Source organism: Nipponia nippon, unplaced genomic scaffold (assembly GCF_047370975.1).
Source record: "Nipponia nippon isolate SJK-2023a ecotype South Korea unplaced genomic scaffold, ASM4737097v1 scaffold_50, whole genome shotgun sequence".
Classification (NCBI taxonomy): domain Eukaryota; kingdom Metazoa; phylum Chordata; class Aves; order Pelecaniformes; family Threskiornithidae; genus Nipponia; species Nipponia nippon.
In genome coordinates, this window is record NW_028262370.1 from 378,681 (window position 1) to 398,527 (window position 19,847).

General features: G+C 74.2%; 1 protein-coding gene across 1 annotated transcript in view; it reads left to right on the forward strand.

Moving 5' to 3' along the window:
- LOC104019831 (complement C4-B) overlaps positions 1-19,847 on the forward strand; it is an 82,631-nt gene that overhangs the window by 19,695 nt on the left and 43,089 nt on the right. Inside the window, exons 15-29 of the mRNA XM_087734920.1 lie at positions 565-732; positions 1,333-1,453; positions 1,870-1,938; positions 5,749-5,946; positions 6,853-6,961; positions 7,878-7,948; positions 9,706-9,845; positions 10,531-10,731; positions 11,368-11,419; positions 11,792-11,881; positions 13,272-13,469; positions 17,325-17,400; positions 17,928-18,084; positions 18,847-18,963; positions 19,673-19,838. Of these exons, the coding sequence (XP_087591046.1) occupies positions 565-732; positions 1,333-1,453; positions 1,870-1,938; positions 5,749-5,946; positions 6,853-6,961; positions 7,878-7,948; positions 9,706-9,845; positions 10,531-10,731; positions 11,368-11,419; positions 11,792-11,881; positions 13,272-13,469; positions 17,325-17,400; positions 17,928-18,084; positions 18,847-18,963; positions 19,673-19,838 (1,933 nt within the window). The remainder of the gene's footprint in view (positions 1-564; positions 733-1,332; positions 1,454-1,869; positions 1,939-5,748; positions 5,947-6,852; positions 6,962-7,877; positions 7,949-9,705; positions 9,846-10,530; positions 10,732-11,367; positions 11,420-11,791; positions 11,882-13,271; positions 13,470-17,324; positions 17,401-17,927; positions 18,085-18,846; positions 18,964-19,672; positions 19,839-19,847) is intronic.

The following is a 19,847-nucleotide window of genomic DNA, read 5'->3' on the forward strand; positions in this document are numbered from 1 at the left end:
TCCCTGGGAGCACTGGGGGCCCTGGGGCAGTGGGCAGACTGGGGTCCCTGGGAGCACTGGGGTCCCTGGGAGCACTGGGGGCACTGGGGGCCCTGGGAACACTGGGGTCCCTGGGAGCACTGGGGGCACTGGGGGCCCTCAGAGCACTGGGGGCACTGGTGGCACTGAGGTCCCTGAGGCCACTGGGGGCACTGGCACAGCAGGCAGACTGGGGGCACTGGGGGCCCTGGGGTCCGTGGGGGCCCTGGGGCAGTGGGCAGACTGGGGGCACTGGGGTCCCTGGGAGCACTGGGGTCCCTGGGAGCACTGGGGGCACTGGGGGCCCTGGGAGCACTGGGAGCACTGGTGGCACTGGGGTCCCTGGGAGCACTGGGGGCCCTGGGCCAGTGGGCAGACTGGGGTCCCTGGGAGCACTGGGGGCCCTGGGGCAGTGGGCAGACTGGGGTCCCTGGGAGCACTGGTGGCACTGGGGTCCCTGGGAACACTGGGGTCCCTGGGAGCACTGGGGGCATTGGTGGCACTGGGAGCACTGGGAGCCCCGGGCCCCGCTGACGCCGCGGGCAGGTGCGGGTGGGGGTGGGCCGGCGCGGGGCCCCCCTGCGCCCCCAGACGCCGGTGACGGTGACGGTGACGGTGGGGGAGCGGGGGGCGCCCCCGGCCACGCTGGCGCTGGGGGCCACCGACGCCGCCCTGCTGGAGCTGGAGCCGCGCCACCGCCTCGACCCCGCCAAGGTGCCCCCGGCCCCCCAAAACCGGGGGGGGCCCCAAAACCGGCCCCCCCCCCCCCCCAGCAGGGGACCCCCCCCCGCCAGACCCCGGGGACCCCCAAAGCCCAGACACCCCCAAACCTGGCCCCCCTGGAGCCCCCAAAGCCCGGGGGTCCCCCAAACCCTGGCACCCCCAACCCTGCACCCCCAAACCCCGGGGACCCCCAAACCCGGGACCCCCCCAGACCCCCCCAAAACCTGGGGGTCCCCAAACCCCAGCACCCCCAAACCCCGCAGACCCCCCCCAAGCTGGGACCCCCCCCCCCGCAGCACCCCCAAACCCTGCGCACCCCCAAAGCCCAGACACCCCCGTGCCCGACCCCCCCAAACCTGGGACCCCCCAAACCCTGGGGACCCCAAACCTGGGCCCCCCCCAAACCTGGGCCCCCCCCCAAACCCGGGACCCCCCAAACCTGGGCCCCCCCAAACCCCGGGGACCCCAAACCTGGGCCCCCCCAAACCCGGGACCCCCCACCTTGGGCCCCTCAGCCCCCCCCCACCCCCGCCCCCCCCCTTGGGGCCCCCCTCGGCCGCGGGGTGACCCGGCCCCCCCGCCCCCCCCCAGGTGGAGGCGGTTTTGGGGAGCAGCGATTTGGGGTGCGGCCCCGGGGGGGGCCCCGACGCCGAGGGCACGTTCAGGGGGGCGGGGCTGGTGCTGGGGGGGGCCGACCCCCCCCCGGGGCCGCGTGAGTGGGGACGGGGGGGGACATGGGGGGGATGGGGGGGACATGGGGACAGGGGGGGACATGGGGGGGGCGGGGGGGGACATGGGGGGGACATGGGGGGGATATGGGGGGGATGGGGGGACATGGGGACAGGGGGGGACATGGGGGGGGGGCGGGGGGGGACATGGGGACAGGGGGGAACATGGGGACGGGGGGGACGGGGGGGGGGGGGGGGGCGGGGGGGACATGGGGACGGGGGGGACATGGGGGGGATATGGGGGGGATGGGGGGGACATGGGGACGGGGGGGACAGGGGGGACATGGGGACAGGGGGGCGGGGGGGACATGGGGGGACGTGAGGGGTGGGGGGACGCGGGGGGACATGGGGACAGGGGGCCGTGGGGTGGCCCCGTGACGTGGGTGCCCCCCCCCCCCAGCCCCTGGGTGCCCCCCCGCCCCCCCCCGCCCCCGCCGCTCCCCGAGGCTGCAGCAGCTGCTGGAGACCGGTGAGTGGCCCCGTCACCCGTCACCGTGTCACCCCGTCACCCTGTCACCCTGTCACCCCATCACCCCGTCACCCCATCACCCTGTCACCCGTCACCGTGTCACCCCGTCACCCCGTCACCCCATCACCCTGTCACCCGTCACCGTGTCACCCCATCATCACCCTGTCACCCCGTCACCCCATCACCCTGTCACCCGTCACCGTGTCCCCCCGTCACCCCGTCCCCCCCCTTCCCTCCGCGGCCGCTGGCCTTGTCCCCACCCCCGGCCCCTCGCGTCCCCCTGCCCCCGGCCACGGTGTCACCCTGTCCCCACGCGTCCCCGTGGGGTCACCCCTGTCCCATCGTGTCACCCGCGTGTCCCCCCACGCTGTCACCCGTGTCCCCATGCGTCCCCATCATGTCACCCGTGTCACCCACGTGTTCCCCCGTGCCACCCCTGTCCCCACGTGTCCCCATCGCGTCACCCACACGTCCCCATGCTGTCACCCACGCGTCCCCATCGCGTCACCCACGTGTCTCCCTCACGCCACCCGTGTCACCCACGCCTCCCCCCGTGCCCCCCGTCCCCACGTGTCCCCATTGTGTCACCCGTGTCACCCATGCGTCCCCATGCTGTCACCCACGCCTCCCCCCGTGCCACCCCTGTCCCCACGTGTCCCCATGCTGTCACCCACGTGTCCCCATCACGTCACCCGTGTCACCCACGCCTCCCCCTGTGCCCCCCGTCCCCACGTGTCCCCATTGTGTCACCCGTGTCACCTACGCGTCCCCATTGCGTCACCCATGCGTCCCCCCGTGCCACCCCTGTCCCCACATGTCCCCATTGTGTCACCCACGTGTCCCCATCGTGTCACCCCGCATCCCCCCGTGCCACCCCTGTCCCCACGCGTCCCCATCGTGTCACCCACGCGTCCCCATGCTGTCACCCATGTGTCCCCATTGTGTCACCCACGCATCCCCCCGTGCCACCCCTGTCCCCACGTGTCCCCATCGTGCCACCTGTGTCACCCACGTGTCCCCATCGTGTCACCCACGCGTCCCCATCCTGTCACCCACGTGTCCCCATCACGTCACCCATGTCACCCACGCCTCCCCCTGTGCCCCCCGTCCCCACATGTCCCCATTGTGTCACCCGTGTCACCCACACGTCCCCATCGTGTCACCCACGCGTCCCCCTGTGCCCCCCGTCCCCACGTGTCCCCATCGTGTCACCTGTGTCACCCACGCGTCCCCATCGCGTCACCCATGCGTCCCCCCGTGCCACCCCTGTCCCCACGTGTCCCCATTGTGTCACCCACGCGTCCCCATGCTGTCACCCACGTGTCCCCATTGTGTCACCTGTGTCACCCATGTGTCCCCATCGTGTCACCCACGTGTCCCCATCCTGTCACCCACGTGTCCCCATCACGTCACCCATGTCACCCACGCCTCCCCCTGTGCCCCCCGTCCCCACATGTCCCCATTGTGTCACCCGTGTCACCCACACGTCCCCATCGTGTCACCCACGCGTCCCCCTGTGCCACCCCTGTCCCCACGTGTCCCCATCGTGTCACCCATGCGTCCCCATGCTGTCACCCACATGTCCCCATTGTGTCACCCGTGTCACCCACACGTCCCCATCGTGTCACCCACGCGTCCCCCCGTGCCACCCCTGTCCCCACGTGTCCCCATCGTGTCACCCATGCGTCCCCATGCTGTCACCCACATGTCCCCATTGTGTCACCCGTGTCACCCACGTGTCCCCATCGTGTCACCCACGCGTCCCCATCGTCTCACCTGTGTCACCCACGCCTCCTCCTGTGCCCCCCGTCCCCACGTGTCCCCATCGTGTCACCTGTGTCACCCACGCGTCCCCATCGCGTCACCCATGCGTCCCCCCGTGCCACCCCTGTCCCCACATGTCCCCATCGTGTCACCCATGCGTCCCCATGCTGTCACCCACATGTCCCCATTGTGTCACCCGTGTCACCCACGTGTCCCCATCGTGTCACCCACGCGTCCCCCTGTGCCACCCCTGTCCCCACGTGTCCCCATTGTGTCACCCATGCGTCCCCATGCTGTCACCCACATGTCCCCATTGTGTCACCCGTGTCACCCACGTGTCCCCATCGTGTCACCCACACGTCCCCATCGTCTCACCTGTGTCACCCACGCCTCCTCCTGTGCCCCCCGTCCCCACGTGTCCCCATCGTGTCACCTGTGTCACCCACGCGTCCCCATCGCGTCACCCATGCGTCCCCCCGTGCCACCCCTGTCCCCACGTGTCCCCATCGTGTCACCCACGCGTCCCCATGGCGTCACCCCGCATCCCCCCGTGCCCCCGTCCCCACGTGTCCCCATCGTGTCACCTGTGTCACCCACGCGTCCCCATCGCGTCACCCATGCGTCCCCCCGTGCCACCCCTGTCCCCACATGTCCCCATTGTGTCACCCACGTGTTCCCATCGTGCCACCCGTGTCACCCACGCGTCCCCATGCTGTCACCCACGCGTCCCCATCGTGTCACCCACGCGTCCCCCCGTGCCACCCCTGTCCCCACGTGTCCCCATCGTGTCACCCATGCGTCCCCATGCTGTCACCCACATGTCCCCATTGTGTCACCCGTGTCACCCACGTGTCCCCATCGTGTCACCCACGCGTCCCCATCGTCTCACCTGTGTCACCCACGCCTCCTCCTGTGCCCCCCGTCCCCACGTGTCCCCATCGTGCCACCCGTGTCACCCACGCGTCCCCATGCTGTCACCCACGCGTCCCCCTGTGCCCCCCGTCCCCACGTGTCCCCATCGTGTCACCTGTGTCACCCACGCGTCCCCATCGCGTCACCCATGCGTCCCCCTGTGCCACCCCTGTCCCCACATGTCCCCATTGTGTCACCCACGCGTCCCCATGCTGTCACCCACGTGTCCCCATTGTGTCACCTGTGTCACCCATGTGTCCCCATCGTGTCACCCACGTGTCCCCATCCTGTCACCCACGTGTCCCCATCACGTCACCCATGTCACCCACGCCTCCCCCTGTGCCCCCCGTCCCCACATGTCCCCATTGTGTCACCCGTGTCACCCACACGTCCCCATCGTGTCACCCACGCGTCCCCCCGTGCCACCCCTGTCCCCACGTGTCCCCATCGTGTCACCCATGCGTCCCCATGCTGTCACCCACATGTCCCCATTGTGTCACCCGTGTCACCCACGTGTCCCCATCGTGTCACCCACGCGTCCCCATCGTCTCACCTGTGTCACCCACGCCTCCTCCTGTGCCCCCCGTCCCCACGTGTCCCCATCGTGTCACCTGTGTCACCCACGCGTCCCCATCGCGTCACCCATGCGTCCCCCCGTGCCACCCCTGTCCCCACGTGTCCCCATTGTGTCACCTGTGTCACCCATGTGTCCCCATCCTGTCACCCACGTGTCCCCATCACGTCACCCATGTCACCCACGCCTCCCCCTGTGCCCCCCGTCCCCACATGTCCCCATTGTGTCACCCGTGTCACCCACACGTCCCCATCGTGTCACCCACGCGTCCCCCCGTGCCACCCCTGTCCCCACGTGTCCCCATCGTGTCACCCATGCGTCCCCATGCTGTCACCCACATGTCCCCATTGTGTCACCCGTGTCACCCACGTGTCCCCATCGTGTCACCCACGCGTCCCCATCGTCTCACCTGTGTCACCCACGCCTCCTCCTGTGCCCCCCGTCCCCACGTGTCCCCATCGTGTCACCTGTGTCACCCACGCGTCCCCATCGTGTCACCCACGCGTCCCCATGGCGTCACCCACGCCTCCCCCCGTGCCCCCGTCCCCACGCGTCCCCAGGCGCCCCGTTCGGGGGTGACGCCCGCGCCCGCCGCTGCTGCCGGGACGGGGCGACGGCGCTGCCGCTGCGGGTGGGCTGCGGGCAGCGGGGCCCGCGGGTGCCCGAGGCCGGGGGGTGCCGCCAGGCCTTCCTGCGCTGCTGCCGCCGCGCCCGCGCCCTGCGCCCCCGCTACGGGGGGCCGCGCGGGGTGGCCCGAGGTGGGGGCGGGGGCGGCCGGGGGGGGGGGGTCCATGGGTGGGGGGGGCATGGGTGGGGGCTATGGGGTGGGGGGGGTCCATGGGGGGGGGGGGCTATGGGGTGGGGGGGGTCCATGGGTGGGGGGGGGCCATGGGGGGGGTCCATGGGGGGGGCTATGGGGTGGGGGGGTCCATGGGGGGGGGGGGCTATGGGGTGGGGGGGGTCCATGGGGGGGGGCATGGGGGGGGGGCTATGGGGTGGGGGGGCTCCATGGGGGGGGGGGCGGGGGGGGGGCTATGGGGTGGGGGGGGTCCATGGGTGGGGGGGCATGGGTGGGGGCTATGGGGTGGGGGGGTCCATGGGTGGGGGGGGGCCGGGGGGGGGGCTATGGGGTGGGGGAGGTCCGGGGGGGGCATGGGGGGGGGGCTATGGGGGCACTGGGTGCATGGGTGGGGGGCCATGGTGGGGGGGCTATGGGGTGGGGGGGTCCATGGGTGGGGGGGCATGGGGGGGGCTATGGGGGGGGTCCATGGGGGGGGCATGGGGGGGGGCTACGGGGGCACTGGGTGCATGGGGGGGGGGCTATGGGGTGGGGGGGTCCATGGGGGGGGCATGGGGGGGGGGCTATGGGGGCACTGGGTGCATGGGGTGAGGGGGTCCATGGGGTGGGGGGGTTCATGGGGGGGCTGGGTGCATGGGTGGGGGCCCATGGGGGGATGGGGGGGTCCATGGGGGGTCCATGGGGGGAGGGGTCCATGGGGGTCTGGGTGCGGGGGGGGGGGGCTATGGGGGGCGGTGCCTGCGGGGGGTTCATGGGGGGGTCGTGGGGGGCTGGGTGCGGGGGGGGGGGGGGCTCATGGGGGTCCATGGGGGGGCTGGGCCCGTGGTGGGGGGAGGGGCCCCCCCCGACGCCTGCCCCCCCCCAGCGCTGTTCCAGGAGCTGGAGGAGGAGTGGGGGGAGGGGGAGGTCCCCGCCCGCAGCTTCTTCCCCGAGAGCTGGCTCTGGCGCAGCGTCCCCGCCAACGGCTCCGCCAGGTGACCCCCTCCCCGCGTCACCCCCACCACCCCCTGTCACCCCCTGTCACCCTGTGTCACCCCCGTCACCCCCCCGTCACCCCGTCACCCCCATCACCCCCTGTCACCCTGTGTCACCCCGTGTCACCTCCGTCACCCCGTCACCCCCATCACCCCCTGTCACCCCGTGTCACCTCCGTCACCCCGTCACCCCCCGTCACCCCCTGTCACCCTGTGTCACCTCTGTCACCCCCCCGTCACCCCCTGTCACCCTGTGTCACCCCGCGTCACCCCATGTCACCTCCGTCACCCCTCCGTCACCCCCCGTTACCCCGTGTCACCCTGTGTCACCCCATGTCACCTCCGTCACCCCCCGTCACGCCCTGTCACCCCCTGTCACCCTGTGTCACCCCATGTCACCTCTGTCACCCCGTCACCCCCATCACCCCCGTGTCACCCCATCACCTCGTCACCCCGTCAGCCTGTGTCACCCCGCGTCACCCTGTGTCACCCCCGTCACCCCGTCACCCTGTGTCACCCCATGTCACACCCTGTCACCCCGCGTCACCCCATCACCTCCGTCACCCCATCACCCTGTCACCTCCGTCACCCCGTGTCACCCTGTGTCACCCCATGTCACCTCTGTCACCCCGTCACCCCCCGCCACCCCGTCACCCCCCTATCACCTCATGTCAGCCCGTGTCACCCCATGTCACCCTGTGTCACCCCCGTCACCCCGTGTCACCCCACATCACCCTGTCACCCCGACACCCCTGTCCCCCCCTCACCCCCGTGTCACCCCGGGTGTCCCCATGTCACCCCGTGTCACCCCATGTCACTCCCTGTCATCCCTGTCACCCTGTGTCACCCCCATCACCCCTGTCACCCTGTGTCACCCTGTGTCACCCTGTGTCACCCCGTCCCCCCCCGTCCCCAGGGTCACCGTGATCCTCCCCGACTCCATCACCACCTGGGAGATTCAGGCCGTCGCCCTCATCCCCGGCCAGGGTGAGCGTCACCCCCGCGTCACCATCGCGTCACCCCCGCGTCACCCCCGCGTCACCATCGCGTCACCGCCGCGTCACCGCTATGTCCCCGCTGCATCCCCGCCGCGTCCCCATCGCGTCACCCCCGCGTCCCCGCCACGTCACCGTCGCGTCACCGCCGCGTCCCCATCGCGTCCCCACCGCGTCACCGCCGCGTCACCACCGCGTCACCGCCGTGTCCCCACCGCGCACCCGCCGCGTCCCCGCCGTGTCACTGCCGCGTCACCACCGCGTCACCGCCGTGTCCCCATTGCGTCCCCACCGCGTCCCCACCGCATCACCACCGCGTCACCGCCGTGTCCCCATCGCGTCCCCACCGCGTCACCGCCACATCACCACTGCGTCCCCATTGCGTCACCGCCGTGTCCCCCCTGCATCCCCGCCGCGTCACCGCCGCGTCCCCATCGCGTCACCACCACGTCCCCATCGCGTCCCCGCCGCGTCACCACCGCGTCACCGCCGTGTCCCCACTGCGCACCCGCCGCATCCCCGCCGTGTCACTGCCGCGTCACCACCGCGTCACCGCCGCGTCCCCATTGCGTCCCCACCGCGTCACCACCACGTCACCGCCGTGTCCCCATCGCGTCCCCACCGCGTCACCACCGCGTCACCGCCACATCACCACTGCGTCCCCATTGCGTCACCGCCGTGTCCCCCCTGCATCCCCGCCGCGTCACCGCCGCGTCCCCATTGCGTCCCCACTGCGTCACCGCCGCGTCACCGCTGTGTCCCCACCGCATCACCACCGCGCCCCCACCGCGTCCCCACCGTGTCACCGCCGCGTCACCACCGTGTCACCGCCGTGTCCCCACCGCGTCCCCACCGCGTCACTGCCACATCACCACTGCGTCCCCATTGCGTCACCGCTGTGTCACCGCCGTGTCCCCATCGCGTCACCACCGCATCACCGCCACGCCCCCACCGTGTCCCCGCCGCGTCACCACCGCGTCACCGCCGTGTCCCCATCGCGTCACCACCGCGTCACCGCCGCGTCCCCACTGCGTCACCGCCGCGTCACCGCCGCGTCCCCATCGCGTCACCACTGTGTCACCGCCGCGTCCCCATTGCGTCACCGCCGCGTCACCACCGCGTCCCCGCCGCATCCCCACCATGTCCCCATCGCGTCACCGCCGCGTCACCGCCGCGTCACCACCGCATCCCCACTGCGTCACTGCCGCGTCACCGCTGCGTCACCGCCGCGTCCCCACTGCGTCACCGCCGTGTCACCGCCGCGTCCCCGCGCCCTCGCCCCGGTGGCCCCATCTCCCCCCGGGGTCCCCACCCCCCCCCGTCCCCGGGTGCCCCCAGGCAGCAGCGACCCCCGGGCGATGACACCGCCCCACGTCACCCGTGATGTCCCCGAGGGGCAGCGTCCCCATGGGGTCCCCCCCGTCGCCATCATCTCCCCAGTGTCCCCATGTGTCCCCATGTCCCCAATGTCCCCCATCCCCCCTGTCCCCCCATGCCCCCCGTGTCCCCATGTCCCCATGGTGTCCCCATGTCCCTCCGTGTCCCCCCGTGTCCCCATCTCCCCGTCTCCCCCATGTCCCCATGTCCCCATGTCCCCCCATGTCCCCCCATGTCCCGCTGGTGTCCCCATGCCCCCATGTCCCCATGTCCCCCCGTGTCCCCCCATGTCCCCATCTCCCCGTCCCCCCCCCCCGTCCCCCCCCCGTCCCCACGGTGTCCCCGCGCCCCGCGGTGACGCGGTGCTGGCAGGGCTGTGCGTGGCGGCGCCCCAGCGGGTGACGGTGACCCAGGACGTCTACGTGCGGCTGCAGCTGCCCCCCAGCATCCGCCCCCACGAGCAGCTGCAGCTCCTGCCCCACATCCACAACAGGCTGCCCCACAGCCTCAACGTGAGTCCCGACCCCCCCGCCCCACGGATCCCCCTGCCCCACACATCCCCCAGTGCCCCACGGGTTCCTCTGTACACCCCAGGTGCTCCCCCTGCCCCATAGATCCCCCAGGGCCCCATAGATCCCCCTGCCCCATAGATCCCCCCAGTGCCCCATAGATCCCCCTGCCCCATAGATCCCCCAGTGCCCCATAGATCCCCCTCCCCCATGGACCCCCCTGCCCCATAGATCCCCCTAGATGCCCCATAGATCCCCCTGCCCCATGGATCCCCCCTGCCCCATAGATCCCCCAGTGCCCCATAGATCCCCCTGCCCCATAGATCCCCCCAGTGCCCCATAGATCCCCCTGCCCCATGGATCCCCCTGCCCCATAGATCCCCCTGCCCCATAGATCCCCCCAGTGCCCCATAGATCCCCCTGCCCCATGGATCCCCCTGCCCCATAGATCCCCCTGCCCCATAGATCCCCCCAGTGCCCCATAGATCCCCCTGCCCCATGGATCCCCCTGCCCCATAGATCCCCCCAGTGCCCCATAGATCCCCCCTGCCCCATGGATCCCCCTGCCCCATAGATCCCCCTAGATGCCCCATAGGTACCCCCTGTGCCCCCCAGCCCCCCCGCCCCAGCCCCTCCCCCCCCCAGCCCCCCGCCCGGTGACGCGGGGGTGACGCCGCGCGCGCCGCAGGTGACGGTGTCGCTGGCGGTGGGGGAGGGCGCCTGCGCGGGCGAGGCCGGGGCCCCCCGGCGCCTGGCGCTGCCCCCCGGCGGGGCGGTGGCCCTGCCCCTCCCCCTGGTGGCCCTGCGCCCCGGCGACCTCCCGCTCACCCTCACCGCGCGCGGGCCCTGGGGGGTGGGCGACAGCCTCACCCGCGTCCTGCACGTCGAGGTGAGACCCCGCCCCCGCCCCTGGGCCCCCACCCCCACCCCTGGGGGCCCCTGCACCCCTGAGTCCCCTCCCCCACCCCGGGTGTCCCCAGACCCCTGGCTCCCCTCCCCCACCCCTGGGTCCCCCCCGCACCCCTGGGTCCCCTCCCCCACCCCTGGGTCCCCCCCCCAGACCCCTGGGTCCCCCCCGCACTCCTGGGTCCCCTCCCCCACCCCTGGGCCCCCACCCCTGGGTGTCCCCAAACTCCTGGGTCCCCTCCCCCACCCCTGGGTCCCCCCCGCACCCCTGGGTCCCCTCCCCCACCCCTGGGTCCCCCCCCAGACCCCTGGGTCCCCCCGCACTCCTGGGTCCCCTCCCCCACCCCTGGGCCCCCACCCCTGGGTGTCCCCAGACCCCTGGGTCCCCTCCCCCACCCCTGGGTGTCCCCAAACTCCTGGGTCCCCTCCCCCACCCCTGGGTCCCCCCCCCAAACTCCTGGGTCCCCTCCCCCACCCCTGGGTCCCCCCCCCCCCAAACTCCTGGGTCCCCTCCCCCACCCCTGGGTGTCCCCAGACCCCTGGGTCCCCCCCGCACCCCTGGCCCCCCTCCCCCACCCCCGGCCCCCTCCCCCACCCCCGCTGACGCCCGTCCCCGCAGCCCGAGGGGGAGCCGCACCTGGAGGAGAGCAGCTACGTCCTGGACACCGACGGTGGGGGCGGGGGGCACCCATGGGTCTGGGGGGGCACCCGGGGTCTGGGGGGCACCCATGGGTCTGGGGGGCACCCGGGGGCGGGGGGGGGCACCCATGGGTCTGGGGGCACCCAGGGGCGGGGGGGGGCACCCATGGGTCTGGGGGGGCACCCGGGGTATGGGGGGCACCCAGGGCGGGGGGGGCACCCGGGGTCTGGGGGGGCACCCATGGGTCTGGGGGCACCCATGGGTCTGGGGGGGGCACCCGGGGTCTGGGGGCACCCATGGGTCTGGGGGGCACCCGGGGGCGGGGGGGGGGCACCCATGGGTCTGGGGGCACCCATGGGTCTGGGGGGCACCCCTGGGTGGGGGCTGAGCCCCGTCCCCGCAGGCGCTGGCGGCCGGAGGCTGGAGATCCCCGGGGCCACCCCGGGCGGCCTCGTCCCCGACGGGGGGGTCAGCGTCAGCACCCGCGTCACCGGTGGGTGGGGACACGGGGGGGGACGGGGGGGACACGGGGGGACATGGGGACATGGGGGGACACGGGGACGTGGGGGGACACGGGGGATGTGGGGACACAGGGACATGGGGGGACACGGGGACGTGGGGACGTGGGGACGTGGTGGGGACACGGTGGGGGGGGACATGGGGTCGGGGGGACGTGGGGACACGGGGGGACACGGGGACACGGTGGGGACATGGTGGGGGGGACACGGGGACATGGGGGGACGCGGTGGGCGGGGAGATGGTGGGGACGTGGGGACAGGGTGGGGGGGACGTGGGGGGACATGGGGTCAGTGGGGACGTGGGGACACGGGGGGGTGGGGAGATGGGGGGTGGGGACACGGGGGGGGGGACAAGGGGACGGGGGGACGTGGGGGAGGACGGTGGGGACGTTTGGTGTCCAGCACTGACCGTGTCCCCGTCCCCGTGTGTCCCCTGCCCACCTGTGTGTCCCCACCCCCCGTGTCCCCCCGTGTCCCCACCCGTGTCCCCATGTCCCCCCCGTGTCCCCACACCCCACCCGTGTCCCCATCTGTGTCCCCACGTGTCCCCATGCCCCCTGTGTGTCCTCACGCCCCATGCGTGTCCCCACGCCTGTCCCCATGTCCCCATGTGTCCCCCCGTGTGTCCCCCCGTGTCCCCACGCCTCTCCCCCCGTGCCCCCCCCCGTGTCCCCATGCCCCCCCGTGTGTCCCCCCGTGTCCCCATGTCCCCATGTGTCCCCATCTGTGTCCCCATGCCCCCATGCCCCCCCGTGTCCCCCCCGTGTCCCCCCCTGTGTCCCCATGCCCCATCTGTGTCCCCACGCCTGTCCCCATGTGTCCCCCCCGTGTCCCCACGCCCCCTGTGTCCCCATGCCCCCCGTGCCTCCCCCGTGTCCCCATGTGTCCCCCCCGTGTCCCCACGCCCCCCGTGTCCCCACGCCTCTCCCCCCGTGTCCCCCCCGTGTCCCCATGCCCCCCCGTGTGTCCCCCCCGTGTCCCCATGTCCCCATGTGTCCCCCCGTGTCCCCACGCCCCCCTGTGGCCCCCGCCGTGTCCCCATGTGTCCCCCCCGTGTCCCCACGCCTGTCCCCCCGTGCCCCCCCCGTGTCCCCACGCCCCCCGTGTCCCCACGCCCCCGTGTCCCCCCCGTGTCCCCATGCCCCCCGTGTGTCCCCCCGTGTCCCCATGTCCCCATGTGTCCCCATCTGTGTCCCCATGCCCCCATGCCCCCCCTGTGGCCCCCCATGTCCCCACGCCCCCCGTGCCCCCCGTGTCCCCCCGTGCCCCCCCCGTGTGTCCCCCCGTGTCCCCATGCCCCCATGTGTCCCCCCGTGTCCCCCCCCGTGCCCCCCCGTGCCCCCCCCGTGTCCCCGCGCCCCCCAGGCCGGGTGGGGGGCTGGGCGCTGCGGGGGGCGCTGGGGCTGGGGGCCGCGCTGCTGCGCTGGCCGCGGGGCTGCGGGGAGCAGGCGCTGATGGCCCTGGCCCCCCGCGCCGCCGCCCTGCGCTACCTGGACCAGAGCGGGGGCTGGGGGGGGCTGCCCCCCGACGCGCGCCCCCGCGGCCTGCGCGGCCTCCAGGCGGGTACGGGGGCTGGGGGTGGGGGGCCGGGGGGGTGGGGGGGCTATGGGGTGGGGGGCCCATGGAGGCTGGGGGGCTGGGGGGGCTATGGGGGCTATGGGGGGCTGGGGGGTGGGGGGCCGGGGGGGGTGGGGGGGGTGGGGGGGGCTATGGGGTGGGGGGCCCATGGAGGCTGGGGGGGCTATGGGGGCTATGGGGGGCTGGGGGGTGGGGGGCCGGGGGGGGGTGGGGGGCTATGGGGTGGGGGGCCCATGGGGGCTGGGGGGGCTGGGGGGCTATGGGGGCTATGGGGGGCTGGGGGTGGGGGGGGCTGGGGGGCTGGGGGGCTATGGGGGCTATGGGGGGCTGGGGGGTGGGGGGCCGGGGGGTGGGGGGTGGGGGGGGGGCTATGGGGTGGGGGGCCCATGGGGGCTGGGGGGGCTATGGGGGCTATGGGGGGCTGGGGGGTGGGGGGCTGGGGGGCTGGGGGGCTATGGGGGCTATGGGGGGCTGGGGGGTGGGGGGCCGGGGGGGGTGGGGGGGGCTATGGGGTGGGGGGCCCATGGGGGCTGGGGGGGCTGGGGGGCTATGGGGGCTATGGGGGGCTGGGGGGTGGGGGGCCGGGGGGCTGGGGGGTGGGGGGGCTATGGGGTGGGGGGCCCATGGGGGCTGGGGGGGCTATGGGGGCTATGGGGGGCTGGGGGGTGGGGGGCCGGGGGGGTGGGGGGGCTATGGGGTGGGGGGCCCATGGAGGCTGGGGGGCTGGGGGGGCTATGGGGGCTATGGGGGGCTGGGGGGTGGGGGGCCGGGGGGCTGGGGGGGGGTGGGGGGGGCTATGGGGTGGGGGGCCCATGGAGGCTGGGGGGCTGGGGGGGGCTATGGGGGCTATGGGGGGCTGGGGGTGGGGGGGCCGGGGGGGCTGGGGGGCTATGGGGGCTATGGGGGGCTGGGGGTGGGGGGCCGGGGGGCTGGGGGGCTATGGGGTGGGGGGCCCATGGGGGCTGGGGGGGCTGGGGGGGCTGGGGGGTGGGGGGCCGGGGGGCTGGGGGGGCTATGGGGTGGGGGGCCCATGGGGGCTGGGGGGGCTGGGGGGGCTATGGGGGCTATGGGGGGCTGGGGGTGGGGGGCCGGGGGGGGTGGGGGGGGCTATGGGGGCTATGGGGGGCTGGGGGGTGGGGGGCCGGGGGGGCTGGGGGGTGGGGGGGGCTATGGGGGCTATGGGGGGCTGGGGGTGGGGGGGCCGGGGGGCTGGGGGGTGGGGGGAGCTATGGGGGCTATGGGGGGCTGGGGGTGGGGGGCCGGGGGGCTGGGGGGGTGGGGGGCTATGGGGTGGGGGGCCCATGGGGGCTGGGGGGGCTATGGGGGCTATGGGGGGCTGGGGGGTGGGGGGCCGGGGGGCTGGGGGGTGGGGGGGCTATGGGGTGGGGGGCCCATGGAGGCTGGGGGGCTGGGGGGGCTATGGGGGCTATGGGGGGCTGGGGGGTGGGGGGCCGGGGGGGGGTGGGGGGGGCTATGGGGTGGGGGGCCCATGGGGGCTGGGGGGGCTGGGGGGGGGGCTATGGGGGCTATGGGGGGCTGGGGGGTGGGGGGCTGGGGGGCTGGGGGGGCTATGGGGGCTATGGGGGGCTGGGGGTGGGGGGCCGGGGGGGGTGGGGGGGTGGGGGGGGCTATGGGGTGGGGGGCCCATGGGGGCTGGGGGGCTATGGGGGCTATGGGGGGCTGGGGGGTGGGGGGCCGGGGGGTGGGGGGGCTATGGGGTGGGGGGCCCATGGGGGCTGGGGGGCTGGGGGGCTATGGGGGCTATGGGGGGCTGGGGGGTGGGGGGCCGGGGGGCTGGGGGGGTGGGGGGGCTATGGGGTGGGGGGCCCATGGGGGCTGGGGGGCTATGGGGGCTATGGGGGGCTGGGGGGTGGGGGGCCGGGGGGCTGGGGGGGTGGGGGGGGCTATGGGGTGGGGGGCCCATGGAGGCTGGGGGGCTGGGGGGCTATGGGGGCTATGGGGGGCTGGGGGGTGGGGGGCCGGGGGGCCGGGGGGGGGTGGGGGGGGGCTATGGGGTGGGGGGCCCATGGGGGCTGGGGGGCTGGGGGGGCTATGGGGGCTATGGGGGGCTGGGGGGTGGGGGGCCGGGGGGCCGGGGGGTGGGGGGGCTATGGGGTGGGGGGCCCATGGGGGCTGGGGGGCTGGGGGGGCTATGGGGTGGGGGGCCCATGGGGGCTGGGGGGCTGGGGGGGCTATGGGGTGGGGGGCCCATGGGGGCTGGGGGGGCTATGGGGGCTGGGGGGGCCTGTGGGGTGGGGGGGCTATGGGGGGTGGGGGGGCTGGGGGGCAATGGGGGGTGGGGGGGCCGTGGGGGTATGGGCTGGGGGGCGCAATGGCTCCGGGGGTGCAGGACCCCGCCCCGGGCGCTGGTGTCACCCCCGCATCCCCATGTCCCCCTGCGTCCCTGTGTCACCCCTGTGTCCCCCCATGTCCCTGTGTCCCCACTGTCCCCGTGTCCCCCCATGTCCCTGTGTCCCCCCGTGTCCCTGTGTCCCCCCGTGTCCCCATGTCCCTGTGTCCCCCCGTGTCCCTGTGTCCCCCCGTGTCCCCATGTCCCCGTGTCCCCCCATGTCCCCGTGCCCCCCCATGTCCCTGTGTCCCCCCGTGTCCCCGTGTCCCCCCATGTCCCTGTGTCCCCCCGTGTCCCCATGTCCCCATGTCCCTGTGTCCCCATGTCCCTGTGTCCCCCCGTGTCCCTGTGTCCCCCGTGTCCCCGTGTCCCCGTGTCCCCGTGTCCCCCCGTGTCCCTGTGTCCCCCCGTGTCCCCATGTCCCCGTGTCCCCCCATGTCCCCGTGTCCCCCCATGTCCCTGTGTCCCCCCGTGTCCCCATGTCCCCGTGTCCCCCCATGTCCCTGTGTCCCCCCGTGTCCCTGTGTCCCCACTGTCCCTGTGTCCCCCCGTGTCCCCCTGTCCCCGTGTCCCCCCCTGTCCCCGTGTCCCCCCATGTCCCTGTGTCCCCCCGTGTCCCTGTGTCCCCACTGTCCCTGTGTCCCCCCGTGTCCCCATGTCCCCGTGTCCCCCCATGTCCCCGTGTCCCCCCATGTCCCTGTGTCCCCCCGTGTCCCTGTGTCCCCACTGTCCCTGTGTCCCCCCGCGTCCCCATGCCCCCGTGGCCCCCCATGCCCCCGCGCCCCCCCGTGTCCCTGTGCCCCCCCGTGTCCCTGTCTCCCCACTGTCCCTGTGTCCCCCCGTGTCCCCATGTCCCCGTGTCCCCCCATGTCCCCGTGTCCCCCCATGTCCCTGTGTCCCCCCGTGTCCCTGTGTCCCCCCGTGTCCCCATGTCCCCGTGTGTCCCCATGTCCCCGTGTCCCCCCATGTCCCTGTGTCCCCCCGTGTCCCTGTGTCCCCACTGTCCCTGTGTCCCCCCGTGTCCCCATGTCCCCGTGTCCCCCCATGTCCCCGTGTCCCCCCATGTCCCTGTGTCCCCCCGTGTCCCTGTGTCCCCACTGTCCCTGTGTCCCCCCGTGTCCCCATGTCCCCGTGTCCCCCCATGTCCCCGTGTCCCCCCATGTCCCTGTGTCCCCCCGTGTCCCTGTGTCCCCACTGTCCCTGTGTCCCCCCGTGTCCCCATGTCCCCGTGTCCCCCCATGTCCCCGTGTCCCCCCATGTCCCTGTGTCCCCCCGTGTCCCTGTGTCCCCACTGTCCCTGTGTCCCCCTGTGTCCCCATGTCCCCGTGCCCCCCCATGTCCCCGTGTCCCCCCATGTCCCTGTGTCCCCCCGTGTCCCTGTGTCCCCACTGTCCCTGTGTCCCCCTGTGTCCCCATGTCCCTGTGTCCCCCCGTGTCCCCGTGTCCCCCCGTGTCCCCCCGTGTCCCCCCGCGTCCCCGCGTCCCCGCAGGCTTCGAGCGGGTGCAGAGCTTCCGCAAGGCCGACGGCTCCTACAGCGCCTGGCAGCACCGGGGGAGCAGCACCTGGTGGGGGGACGGGGGGGGACAGGGGACACGGGGGGACAGGGGGGGACACGGGGGGACAGGGGACACAGGGGGACACGGGGGCCACGGGGGGACAGGGGGGACAGGGGCCACGGGGGCCATGGGGGACACGGGGGGGACAGGGGGATGGGGGATCTGAGGGGGAGAGGGGGAGAGGGGACATGGAGGGGACAAGGGGCATGGGGACACGGGGGGACACGGGGGACATGGGGAGACGGGGGGACATGGGGGGACAGGGAACACAGGGGGACACGGGGGGAGAGGGGATGGGTGGGACAGGGGACATGGGGGACTATGGGTGACAGGGGGACATGGGGGGACATGGGGACATGGGGGGACACGGGGGGACACAGGGGGACGGGGGGACATGGGGGGATGGGGGGACACGGGGGGACACAGGGGGACATGGGGACATGGGGACACAGGGGGACGGGGGGACGGGGGGGGATGGGGGGACACGGGGGGACACGGGGACACGGGGCCGTGGTGGCAGCGGGACGTCCCCGCAGGCTGACGGCGCTGGTGCTGCGGGTGCTGGCCCTGGCCCGTCCCTACCTGCCGGTGGCCGCGGGTGGCCCCGGGGCGTCCCTGCGGTGGCTGCTGGGGCAGCAGCGCCCCGACGGCGCCTTCCGCGAGGAGGAGCCCGTCCTGCACCGGGAGATGCAGGTGGGGACGCGGGGACGGGCCACCAACAGGGCCACCGACAGGGCCACCTCCCCAGCCACCGCCAGGGCCACCGCCAGGGCCACCTCCCCGGCCACCGCCAGGGCCACTTCCCAGGCTACTTCCATGGCCACCACCAGGGCCACCTCCAGGGCCACTTCTCGGGCTACTTCCAGGGCCACCTCCCCAGCTACTGCCAGGGCCACCTCTAGGGCTACCTCCAGGGCCACCTCCAGGGCCACCTCCCGGACCACCTCCCCAGCCACCTCCATGGCCACCGCCAGGGCCACCGCCAGGGCCACCTCCCGGGCTACTTCCAGGGCCACCTCCAGGGCCACCTCCCAGACCACCTCCATGGCCACCTCCATGGCCACCTCCAGGGCCACTTCTCGGGCTACTTCCAGGGCCACCTCCCCAGCTACTGCCAGGGCCACCTCTAGGGCTACCTCCAGGACCACCTCCATGGCCACCTCCCCAGCCACCTCCATGGCCACCTCCAGGACCACCTCCATGGCCACCTCCATGGCCACCACCTTGAGTTATCTTCCTCCTTGGGTCACCTGCCCACGTCCCCTCCCCCGTCCCCACACGATGTCCCCAAGCCGCGTCCCTGCCCCACAGCCCCGTGCAACGGCCCCGGGCCACCTCCCCGGGCCACCTCCCCGTGCGACGTCCCCTCTGCAGCCCCCCGAGACCCCGTGTCCCCGCCGTGTGTCCCCCCCCCCCCCCCCGCCTGACGCCCTCCCGCTGTCCCCGTGTCCCCAGGGCAGTGTGGCAGACCCGGGTCCCGAGGCCACCGTGTCCCTGACGGCCTTCGTGGTGGTGGCCCTGCAGGGGGCACGCGTCCTCCTGCCACCGGACAGCCCCGACCACCCCCACCTGGTGCGTCCCCGTGTCCCCCCCGTGTCCCCTCCCCGTGCCCTCCGTGTCCCTTGTCCCCTCCTCTTTGTGTCCCCCCCCATGGCTCCTCGCCTCCCCACTGGTGTCCCCGTGTCCCCATGTCCCATCCCTGGCTGCTGCCCTCTGTCCCCGCACCCCTGTCGCGTCCCCATGTCCCCAGCTGTCCCCCTTTTCCCCCCATGTCCCTCTGTCCCCATGTCTCCATGTCCCCCCATGTCCCCGTGTCCCCAACTGTCCCCAACTGACCCCCATGACCCCCATGTCCCCCCATATCCCCATGCCCTCCCATGTCCCTGTGTGTCCCCATGTCCCCCCACATCCCCCCTGTCCCCCTGTCCCCCATGTCCCCACGTCCCCCCATGTCCCCCAGGTCCCCCTGTCCCCATGTCCCCCTGTCTCCCCATGTCCCCCTGTCCCCCCATGTCCCCCCATGTCCCCCATGTCCCCCCATGTCCCCATGTCCCCCTGTCCCCATGTCCCCCATGTCCCCACGTCCCCCCATGTCCCCCATGTCCCCCTGTCCCCATGTCCCCCATGTCCCCCCATGTCCCCCATGTCCCCCTGTCCCCATGTCCCCCATGTCCCCCCATGTGTCCCCATGTCCCCCCCTGTCCCCATGTCCCCCTGTCCCCCTGTCCCCCCATGTCCCCCTGTCCCCCATGTCCCCTCGTCCCCTCTCCCTCTGCCGCAGGACGAGGCTCTGTCTCGAGCCGCCACCTTCCTGCGTGGCCGCGTGGAGACGTTGGGGACGTTCGGGACGGCCATCGTCACCTACGCGCTGGCGCTGGGGGACACCGGCCCCCCCGGGCCCTCCCCCGCCCTGCAGCGCCTGCGCCGCCTGGCCCGGCCCGCCCAGGGTGAGCCCC